The sequence below is a fragment of the Poromitra crassiceps genome, assembly GCF_964638095.1.
Source record: "Poromitra crassiceps genome assembly, chromosome: 20".
Classification (NCBI taxonomy): domain Eukaryota; kingdom Metazoa; phylum Chordata; class Actinopteri; order Beryciformes; family Melamphaidae; genus Poromitra; species Poromitra crassiceps.
Window position 1 is genome coordinate 18101221 of NC_139637.1, and position 12089 is coordinate 18113309.

At 43.7% G+C, this 12089-nt stretch overlaps 1 protein-coding gene across 1 annotated transcript in view; it reads right to left on the reverse strand.

The window, feature by feature from the left end:
• The window catches only part of lamb2 (laminin, beta 2 (laminin S)), a gene marked incomplete at its 5' end in the record, with an annotated part of 49376 nt that overhangs the window by 13832 nt on the left and 23455 nt on the right, over positions 1 to 12089 (reverse strand). The window contains 13 exons of the mRNA XM_083656949.1: positions 312 to 475; positions 1182 to 1413; positions 2696 to 2839; positions 3120 to 3312; positions 3780 to 3906; positions 4046 to 4173; positions 5024 to 5182; positions 5387 to 5522; positions 6954 to 7033; positions 9126 to 9238; positions 10196 to 10375; positions 11233 to 11421; positions 11898 to 12018. Of these exons, the coding sequence (XP_083513075.1) occupies positions 312 to 475; positions 1182 to 1413; positions 2696 to 2839; positions 3120 to 3312; positions 3780 to 3906; positions 4046 to 4173; positions 5024 to 5182; positions 5387 to 5522; positions 6954 to 7033; positions 9126 to 9238; positions 10196 to 10375; positions 11233 to 11421; positions 11898 to 12018 (1966 nt within the window). The remainder of the gene's footprint in view (positions 1 to 311; positions 476 to 1181; positions 1414 to 2695; positions 2840 to 3119; positions 3313 to 3779; positions 3907 to 4045; positions 4174 to 5023; positions 5183 to 5386; positions 5523 to 6953; positions 7034 to 9125; positions 9239 to 10195; positions 10376 to 11232; positions 11422 to 11897; positions 12019 to 12089) is intronic.

The window sequence follows — 12089 nt, forward strand, 5'->3', positions numbered from 1 at the left end:
ATAGATAGATAGATAGATAGATAGATAGATATATAGATAGATAGATAGATAGATAGATAGATAGATAGATAGATAGATAGATAGATAGATAATAGATACATAGTGAACATAGATAGTGAACAGCAAATGTACCCTACATTTTCTCCCATATACCACAATGCAATGCGGTCATGTTTACCAAAGGAGAAGAAGAGAGGTAGTGTCTGAAACTTGTTTTTCCCCTTCACTATGATAAGCACTACATGGGGAATAGTGAGTGAATGAGTGAATGAGTGAACCATTCCGAACACGGCTAGTGATTGTAACTTTACCTGTGTAGCCCTGATTGCAGTTGCAGACAATCTGTCTGTTACGGTTGTCTTGGTAACACGATGCAGCAAAATGACGTCCACTGTTGGGCCCGTCTGGGCAGGGGCAGGGACGACAATGGTTACCCGAGCCCAGAACTGGGTTCCCATAGTAACCATTGGCACACCTACAGACACAATAAAAGACTTAACTGAAGTAGGATACAACAGCGTATTGAAAGGTGGCAGCAACCATTTAATCCCTCGGTTAAATTAAGCAATAATCAAGGAGAGTGTCGAAAATACTAATGTTCCAGAATATATTTTAGTTTATAGTTTTCTGTATAGCAATATTGTTCCTGTGAACATTAGTCAAAAAACATGGTTGCTCACTAAAGTGACACACACAATAAGTAGCCATAATGGTGATTTTTGATTTAGACACATGGTGATGTCTAAATTAGCTGTTATGCGGTCCAAGCTGTGTGCTTAGCAGTTAGGTCACAACAACATTCAAAGTATCTCAGCCAATCAGAACCGAGGACCAAAACAATCAGTTTTATCATTTCCGATTTATAACTTGATTGCTGTCCTTATTTGCAACTCTATTTACCAACAAGCCTATGTGTGGATGATTTGTGGACAGGTGAACGGGGATATTATCTACCACCTTGTTAACACAAATGACTGAATATGCAGTTTACCACAGATTTGAGGAAAAAAAGGGGGGGAAGACTACCTGCCTACCTATGTCCCTTGTTCATTTTGAACATATAATCCTTTAAAGTCACATCCTTATCCTCACATCCAAATGTGATATTTTATGTGTAAACTGAACCTCAGGAACATCAAGTCCCTGGTATATATCCCCTCCAGCTCACACTGAGTCGTCACCTGTCACACTTGTCTCCTCCAGTGCTGTCCCTGCAGTTGATGCAGGCGCCGGTCCTCTGGTTGCACTCCTCGGCGTGGCCGTTACACTGGCAGGGCCGGCAGTTAGGGAAGCCCCAGTGACCCGCCTGGCACCCGTCGCAATGCTGCCCGAACGCACCCGGACGACACCGGCACTGACCGCTCAACTTGTCACAGAGCCGAGTCACAGAGCCTTCCAGGCTGCAACCACAGGCTGCGACACGGGGGGAGGAGAGGGGATGGAGAAAGAGAGGGGAGCGGGGGGAGGGGAGGGAATCGAAGAGAGAGTTACTCATGTACATATTGTATATATTTACTCGATTTGATTGCACTTGCAACTTTGTGATTGTCTTTAGTTATCTTCGTACTTCTTATCTCTGTATATTGATGTGACCGCTACGCTGCATACAGACACTAAGACAAATTCCTCGTATGTAACTTGCATACTGTGGCAATAAAAGTGCTTCTGATTCTGATTCTGAAAGAAAAGAAACTCAAAAGAGAGAATAATAGGATTTGGGGGTAGTATGCACTTAGAGACAGTAGAGGGCGCCAGCAGTACAGCCCATAACAGCAAAATAACAGCACATACAGTGGATATCAAAATTCAACTCCTCAGACTTGTTTCACTTTTATAATAACCAGCAAAATCGAATTAAAAACCTAAAATCCTCTAATTTCTGACAATGTTATTTTTCATTTCTGGCCTCAAGGCGCTAAAACCTCCAACATTTATTTGTAAGGTGGTGTAGACTTTTGATATCCACGGTAAATAATGTAACACATCATTAAAACAGTATAGTAGTATAGTTTCTCCTCATCTATACAATTCTGATAAAGGCTAAGAATGTTAAGGACGAGGGTAAGTTGGAACATTCGTTGAAGCAGTAGAAATCATACGCAAGCAGGTTACTGGTGTATAAATCTGGAACATTTTGTCATGTCACACAATAAGCCTGCCAAAACAGGTTTGGGTCACAAGAAACAGTAGCTGCGTTTACATGCAGACTTTTTCCTCAATCTGATTGAAATCAATCGCTTTGAAGGAGATGTGATTTAATATGATCTGGTGTTGACATGCGCCCAGAGCGTGCAGGTAGCGCTGCACGGTATTGATTGGACAGGTGTGCGACGTGCGCAAAAGTGATCGATACAACCTGACAGGTGTGCCAACTCTCGCATTGACCGTGAGACTCAAGCAATTGACACTTCTCACACACACTTCTTCAAGTAGGCCGCATTTTCTCGCAGTGAAAAATAAATTCATACTATACTTCATCGTGATAACATTCTTCCTTTGACCGGTTTATGAACTACCCCTCTGCAATCGGTTTGGGCTTGTTTAAGCTGATAGAGGTGTTTATATGGAGCATTTTTTAATCGGTTTGAAAAAACGATTAAAAATTTAAAAATTAATTAATTAAATTAATTAATTAAAATTAATTCATTTAATTTTGATTTTAAAACCTTAAAACCTTTGTGTGTTTGTATCTCACCTACGCAGCCTGCGGGGCCGAAGCCGTAGGTTGCTGGGGCGCACTGGTCACAGCGTCGACCAATCACACTGGGCCTGCAGCGACACTGCCCCCCGCGGACATCACACATGGCGCTGATGGAGCCCTGGGGGTCGCACTGACAAGCTGGGGGGAAGGACAGAGAAGCAGGGGGCATCAATTCTCTGAACCCTAAGGCCCGGCAACGTCTCTGCCTTCGGTACCGTTTGGTACCAGAACTCCCAAACCTGCTGATATGGATCACATTGCTGGGGAGCAAAGACACATACTCCACCGGCTTCCCACCCACAGACACGGCCAATTGTGTCTGTAGGAACGTCTGACCAAGCCGGAAGTACTGAATTGAACCCGGTTCTCCCCGGGAACTGAAGTACATATTTTAGCGATAGCTTTCAAAAAAACTCACGCAGAGCCCCGTCGTTAATGATGGCCGACATGCTGGCGATCAGCTTGGCGCAGGTGTCACTCATCAGCGGGCGGGTCACGCTCTTGGCGCCCTCGTGGCAGCGGTAGCGCTCGTACGTCTGCCTCCTGATGTTGGAGGCGGGATCTCCGGCGTTGAACATCTCCAGGGAGCCGTGGCGTGGCAGCAAGGCGATCTGGAGCGACGAATGCAAAGGAGAGGAGAGAGATGTTCACGTGTCCAACGAAAACGACTATAAACGTCTATGAGGACGAGTCAGACGTGTGTGTATGATAGAGCAGGGGTTCCCAACCTTTTTTGTGCCGCGGACCAGTAGATACAGTAGATGGAAAAAAAGTTGCGGACCGGTTGTCAATTTGAATAATAAAAAAAAATATATACTGTATATATATATATATATTTTTAAATAAACATAGGCTATAATATTATAGGCTGTGTGGTAGTTGAAACATAGTTTCAAGTTGACGTTTATTTATGTTTATGTTTATGTTTAAAAAAATTGTAAAAAAAAAAAGAAAAAAAAAGAAAAAAAGAAAAAAAAAAGGACCGGGCTCATGGTATGCGTTGCGGCCCGGTACCGGTCCGCGGCCCGGTGGTTGGGAACCACTGTGATAGAGGAGTGGGAAAAGATAGGCATCTCACAGAGTCCACGAGGACGACGGCAGCTCCGTTCAGGATACTGTTGGCATCCTGGTAGCGAGTGAACTCAAAGCGGAGGGTGTAACTCACACCCGTCTCCAGACACACAGGCTGAGGGAGGACCACATGCCTGGAGCACACACAGTCAACAGTTCAGTGCTTAAGTGTAGGTGTGTGTGTGCGTGCGTGCGTGTGTGTATGCATGCGTGTGTGTGTGTGTGTGTGTGTGTGTGTGTGTGTGCGTCTGTGTGTGTGTCTGAGCCACTGACCTGGCCCCGACAGGCAGGGAGACAGTGAGTCTGTCGTCAGCTGGGATGGTGTTTCCACAGGGGCTGCTGGTAGGGATTGACCCGGGACGGACCACTGTTACCCGCACCTCCTCCCAGTCTCTGGGCATCTACACACACACATACATGGGAATCAGCACTGTGTGGTTCATATCCAGTCAAAAGCTCGTCTCTTAAAACAGACGCGTTGGCTCCTCCCGCCATTTGCAAATGCTCCAGCCTAGTAGCCTACCCGTCTGTACTTCCTGGAGGAGAAAGTTGGTCAAAACGGACGTTAAGGTGGGACATCCGCTCATTTCTCCAATCACCTGCCTCGGTTTTGTTTACATGTGTGATGATTGGTCGAATACCATCGAACTTCCTTCTGGTCTGAAGCGTTTTTTTCTCTTTGGAAGATGACAACTTCCTCTGGCCAAATTTGAATGAGTGGAAGTACAGACTGTCTCTGGAGCATTCAAAGATTGTGGAAGAGATAGACTGTCTGAGAGACTAGTCAGAAGCATAGTAATCATTGATCAGAGTATGAAAAGTAGACTGGGGAAATTACAAAGTGTCATAGAGGAAAAGAGAACAGATGATACATTTCAAATAGCAACAGTGAAACATATTTATCAGTTAGATTTATAGACTACGTGCAGCCTTGAACAACATTATGCAAGTTCATATGAATAAAATCAAATGCAAAGCTATTCCATTGTGTCGGGGTGCTAGCTGCAAAACCTTTTCATTTTTACACTTTTGCGATTCGCAGTCTTTGTCTGTACACCTAAGGCTGCACATAATGGTGTTTGAAAGCCATTTGTTATTATGATCTGAGAATTAAAATACAAATACAAATACATCTGAATTGAAAAGATCATTTTGAAGCTTTTTTGTGTGCTGTGGGTCTGATAATCATGTAACGAAGAGGAAGGTTGACATACATACAGTACAGTATACATACAGTACACACACACAGACCTGTGACTCGTAGCGGATGAGCAGGTCGTATTCCATGGAGTAGGGGATGTTACCGATGTGGAACTCCAGGTTGCCACCTTCGGGTGCCCGGGCGAATCCAACGCCCGTCCAGGTGGCAGGGCGACCCGGCTGGTGCTCCCTGGTCTCCACTGTACAGCCCTGAGAAAACACACACAGACACTTTAATACAGCATTTTTACTGTATTTTCCCTATATTGTGTGTCATTGACTTTCCATGTTTTCATACTATGCAAATACGACATCACACCATTTATCACATCTATACCACTGTAAACACACGTGTGCCCATCCCATCTTTGCCCATAGAGAGTTATGCTGATACTGAAATATTGGGGCTCTCACCTGTCCCATCTTAGCCAGCTCAGCCTCGTACAGATAATAGTCCAGAGCCATGAAGAAATACCCAGACTCCACCTGGGTGCACTGACGTCCTGTCATGTGACTACGGCAGCGACACTGACCACTCTCCATGGAGCAGCTACGGAGAGAGAATACATATAAATAGCTGTAATTGCCAAGGCATTAATCATTAATGATTACTACATTACTCATAATAATATAAACTTATAAGTTATAATATTACTTATAATATTACTTTTCTTAGTTATGAGTCACATGAGGAATGACTGTTTCAGTCCGAGCGACTCTATTACAGCTACCAATCAAAAACACAAGTTGGTGATTTAATGTTGTTATCACCCCATCTAAATCACAGATTGAAGTAGATTTCAGAGAGAGGGGATGACATGCGACAAAGGACCACGGGTCGGATTCGAACCCGGGTTGGCCGCGCGAAGGACTAGGCCTTTGCGGTACGTGCCCCTACCAGGGTGAGCCACCTGGACGCTAGGGGTGCTCCGATCCGGTTAAGCCACGATCCGATCCAGATTCCGATTCCTGGGGTCACGATCCGATTCCAGAATTGATTCTCGATTCCAACGATTCTCGATTCCAGAATCTAGAATCGATTCTCAATTATGTAGTTTTATGTTGCAATAACACACAAAGGTACATCTAAGACAAAAAATGACAAATGTATTCATGCTGAACTTCAAATTCAACTTCTGAAGTATTACAGTCAGGGCCTAAATTCATTTTGCAAACTAGGGGGGAATTCCCCCCTTATGTTCTTCAGATAAGATGGATTTATAGACTGGGGGGGATCTGTAGACTTTGAGAAGGATTTATAGATTTTGGGGGGAATACATTAACCAGAGTTCTTAAGTGCAAGAGGTGGTGGCACCGTGGCAGTACAGTACACAAATGACATGAACATTTGGACACTTATTCAGCCGGTATCTTGCATGTTGCGTTCAGATGCACTGTAAAATATATATATATATATATATATATATATATATATATATATATATATATATATATATTACAATATGAAGAAGAATCGATTCTTGGGAGTTTGGAATCAATCCAGGAATCGTGGCATTAGGAATCGCGATCCTTTCAAGAATCGATTTTTTGGAGCACCCCTACTGGACGCCCCAGATTGAAGTAGAATTATCCCAAACCTAAATTCTATCCTATGGGGGGAAATATTCCCACTAATTTGATGATTTCATCCATAAAAACAGTGACAAGAACAATGGATATCAAAGCTGTTTGGTTACTGTGTGATCTTTGCAGGTAAGAGAGGATGTCATCCATTTTTAGGGGGGGAATAACAGAAACATTATATAACAAGTAGCATACAATATTACATCTCCCAGGGAGCGATAGCTGGAATCCAATAAATCAGAATACACAAACATGCAGCTACTATTCTGGGGATAGCAATTCATTGTCTGTGTGCTGTGTTTAGAAGCAGCGAAAACAATAATGTTATGTCATCTGTAAAACATCCAGACTTGATTTGTGGCCTGTGAGTCAGGAGCAAAGCTACAGTGTCACTCACTGATTGTCGTGCGCTCCTCCCACATCGCACTCGCAGCCTCGGCAGCCGTTCAGGTCATGGCTCAGAGCCCAGTGTTCTGGCTACAGACAGACAGATAGACAGACAGACAGACAGACAGACAGACAGACAGACAGACAGACAGACAGACAGACAGACAGACAGACAGACAGACACACAGACAGACACACAGAGAGACAGACAGACAGACAGAAAGAGAGAGGGAGAGGGGGGGCCAAACAGAGAGACAGATACAGTTAGCACCTGACAGACATGACGCATCATCTCCATGTTATATTAGACAGGGGGAACTTCCCCTCTTGTTTGACTGACTCGAGTGCGAGTCATATACTGTATCCAACTGTAATCTAATGAAACAACAGTCATACTGTACCTCTGGGGCATAGCATTATTATTGACCCAACTGGCACACTGTGTGGGGTTTTCTTCTCTTACATAAGGAACTGACTTGACAGTGAAAGTGTGCAGTATGCACGCAAGGAAGTAAAACATTATTATTATGATGTATTATTGCTACGGTAATTGAGCCGTTTTTTGTGGACTTTTTTTGCTGTATTTCTGAAGTCAGCTATTTTAATCCCTATTTGACTCAGTTTGCATCAAACCAGTTAAAGCATGTGGAGGAAAGTGTAAACCTTAATGCTCAAATTGATCCATGATAGCATTTTAATGGCAACAAGCCATCAAGCTAGAGTATTATTGGTTTGTTTTGCCTGGTTGCTGTCTGGCTAGTTTGCTAGTCTTTCGAGCTAGCTGCATAACTAATAGCAAGAAAAACATCGATATTATTACATTAGTACTGGTGATGGACATTGTTTGAATGTGGACTCTAGCATTTTAAAATCACAGATCAAATGACGAGTTTAATTACGGAATCTTATTTTTAGAAAGCTCAATGATGTCTCAAGTATCACCATCACACATTAAAATCAGTCATCTGCTGCTTGTGCATTGCAGGGTCATTATGTCACAATTTTCTTTCCTTTATTTTCTTTTTTAAGCAACTCCATAACTTTGACCATGAGTGTTATAAATGAGGTAGGTCTACTTTTTTTTTTTTTTTTTTTTTAATTACGTTTAAGCAGATATACGACGGTACATTATTGTTTCTAAAATGAGACTTTACACAGCTTCTCAGAGGACAGGATCCACTTTCGGACCCGCATGGTCCATACCTGACCATTTTAGGCGTGCTGTAACCCACACCAACCGGACAGGCCCCAAATCCCTGGGCTAAATTTAGACACCAAGTCCAGGAAGGGGCTCACATTCCTGGCTACTATTCCGGGGTGAATAGGCTCGGGGAGAAGAGGTGATAGGAAGTTGGTCACAACATAACACCTTGGGCCACTTGGCAGGGAGGGTGAGGGAAATAAGAGACAGAGGAACAGACTGAAACACAGAGTGGATGAGAGACTACTAGAATACTGACTGAAAGATAAGGAGAAGAGAGAGAAACAGGGATGGGCAGGGTAGCATTACCTATGAATCCATAAGGCACTTGTTTTCTGGAGGGACGAGTTTTACGCTTTAAAGGGACAGCTCACCCTAAAATCCAAAATACATATTTTCCCTCTCACCTGCAGTGCTATTTATATCTATCTATATCGTTTTGGGTTATTCATCGGCCGCAGAGTTCCTGCCTTCTCTTAAATACAATGGAACTGGATGGCACTCGGCTTGTGGTGCTCAAAGTGCCAAAGAAATACATTTGATAAACTCAACAGCAGTGTCTCTTTCCAGAAAACAAAGTCTGTGCATTATCTTGAGTAACCGGGTTATGATTTCTGGAAAGAGACAATGCTGTTGAGTTTTTCAAATGTATTTTTTAGTGCTTCGAGCACCACAAGCCAAGTGCCATCCAGTTACATTGTATTCAAGAGAAGGCAGACATCTCCACGGCCGATATCTCCAAAACTCAGGCAACTATCCCAAAACGATATAGATGGATAAATAGCGCTACAGGTGAGAGGAAAAATATGTATTTAGGATTTTAGGGTGAGCTGTCCCTTTAAGCACCGAAAGGTAATGGATAAAAGCGGTGAGATCACTAGCCATGAGTGTTAGCATCAGATAGAGCGAGAGATCGGGTCGGACGCAGAGAGCGGAGAGACAGTTATTCCCTGTATGGTGTTTGGTTGCGGCGCAGCTCACCAGACACTGATCGCAGCTTCGTCCGGTGACCAGACGCTTGCAGAAGCAGTCTCCGCTGACCGGGTCACACCGGGAGCTGCCCGACACAGTTCCCCTGTGGTCACACCGGCAGGCTGGACGGGGGGCAAAGGAGACAGACAAGTTCATGAGGGTCTAACAGACATTCATATATTACCGAGCAAGGGAGCTGGAAGGTGGGTGCTGAGGGTGCTGCAGCACCCCCTGGTGGCAAGAGATGGGATTTTCGAAATTGTTGGATTTGGCTCTCTTGTGTTTATAACAGCAACAAAATGCATTAAAAAACAGTTTGTGCTTCCCAGCTCTAATCTTATTTCATTTGCTCTCTCTTCAAAAGTGTTTGATTTTCATCATAATCTGGTTTTCCATAATAACAATAATAAGTTCAGTGTTTATGCCTGTGTTGCTGTCTGTTGTAGTGTAAAACGACTAAAGGGAGAGCAGGTGGTTACATGAAAGTGAGTGAGAAAAGGAGAAGATACTGAATAATGACATATAACAGTATAATCCTAATGTTAATTTAAAATTAAATATTCCTCTAAATATGGCTAAAAGTCCAAAAAACGTCAAATTCCTTACAGCACCCCCTACCTAAAAGTACTTCCAGCGCCACTGTTACCGAGTGAGTTGAGTTCCCTCCCCCTCCCTTCCCTGATATGTGAAGTGTCTTGAAAGGCACTATATAAATCCAGTGAATCAATCAATTAATTAATTAATTAATTAATTACTGTATATAATATCTCACCCCATGACCCCAGAAAAGCAGGTTTTTCAGTGGTCAGATTGATGTAAATTTGCTCAAAAACAGAGGGTTGCAGACATAATGCGGAACCAAATACTCCCTCCTTGTGTACATGAGCCGGTTTTACAGACGCACATGATTCCACTGCCTGGTCCTAGACTAAACACTGTCAACTCAGAATGTAACGTCTCCATTAGCTTACGACTTGGCACCTGCTACAAACACAAGCGGGGACTCATTATCACGATCACTGGGTTCCTGCGTGCCAGTCAGAAGTGGTCCCCGTGCGCGTCTCTCTCTCTGTACTCACGCTGGCAGCCTTGGGGGTCGTTGGCGCTCAGGCCGAAGAAGCCCGCCTTGCACTTGTCGCAGCGCGGCCCCTCCACGTTGGCCTTGCAGCGGCACTGGCCCCCCACCGTGCCCTGGGACGGGTCGGTGTGGCCGTCGCACAGCCCTCCGTTCTGGGAGCCGTCCGGGTCGCAGTCGCACGCTAACGGGACAGAAGGATTTGAATACATATTATGAAGGGCATACGTAATAACCCACAAACAGCTAGTAAATCATGCTTATGTCTACTTAACATGTGAACATGCATGCACACACTGCAAAATAGCTCCATCTGAACCAGTCTTTAGAGCTGCATTCAGCGATGTTTTTGTGTTCAAATAAGTGTTAAATGGCTCTATATTCTGACAGCAATCACTGAAATAGAGTGTTTGGTCAGTGACTTGAAACCCCCAACCCCCCACTGTCCTCTATCTTTCTCCTGTAGTCCTGCAGGCAGGGTGGACGTATCTCCGCAACCGTAACTCGTAGACTCACGGATGGCAGCATTGGATTCGGGGTGAAAAAATACATGTAGTCCTTTACAGGTACCTCGATTGGACCTTCCGTTTCTCAGAAAATGTAAACTTTTCTCTGATTGGATCAAAATTGGCGCCGACCTCAAACTATCCATTTCAGTGATTGCTGTCAGAATATGGAGCCATTTAACACTTATTTGAACAGAAAAACATCGCTGAATGCAGCTTTAATAATGTAGTGTTACATCTGAAGATTTTATTTACTTTAAGAGGAGCCAAAGGAAATCTGCCAAACTGATGAGATAATTATTTATCATTTTCAATGCCAATCAATCAGCTAATCAATACTAATTTCATTACATTACATTACAAACATACAGCAGACACATACACACATGCATACACACACACACACACACACACACACACACACACACACACACACACACACACACACACATGAATACAATCTCACACCAACAACATGGACTCACACAACCATGCATATGCATTTAAACACAAACACAATGGCGTACACACACACCTATGCAGACCCGAGGGTCCCTGATGTCCTTGGTGGGGTCTTTGTAGTAGAAGGGTTTACACGTCTCACAGTTGCGTCCCATGGTGTTGTCCAGACAGTCGTCACACACTCCTCCGCTGGCGTTGCCCGTGGCCAAATGCACCGCCATGTCAAAGTGGCACTGGCTGGAGTGGCTGTTACAGTTACACTCTGGGCATGGTCAGAGGAAATTAACACAAAGTTATTTTTAAAATAATCATCACTAACAATTTTCTGATTTCACCAAGCAGTGAGTTTGAAGTTTGATGAGTTTCTGTACTGGAGGTGGCGCTCTTTCCTTCAGTTCAACCATGGTGGCTATCACTGCTGCTCATGATAACTACCCACTTCTTCTTCTTCTGTTTATTCCAAGCAAACCGGAAACATAAAATACATCACTTCCTGTGTGCCAGAGGATTTTTTTCCAGGAAAGAGTTATCAGACACTTGTATGTTTAGAACCGGAAATGTACAGTAAAAGCTTTCATGTATAGGTTGAACCATGATAGTTTTTATCAATCAGGGATACAGAATATAGCAAAACACAAGTTTATTAATATGAAAACTGAGGTCGAACCTATTGGGACAGATACGATGGATGGGTAAAGGGATTCTCAATCAAATTGTATTTGCTTCCACTGTACTCACTCTTGCAGGCATTGGTGTTACGGCCCTCGGCTGGTCTCCAGGGCAGGTCGTTGTAGAACTCATCACACCGCTCACAGTTCAAACCCTTGGTGTGGTGGTTGCACACACACCTGCCATGAACCTGGAAGTCAGATTGGAGCGGGTTCAAGCGAGCAATAAAGAAGAAGAAGAAGAAGAAGCATCAACTTTAAA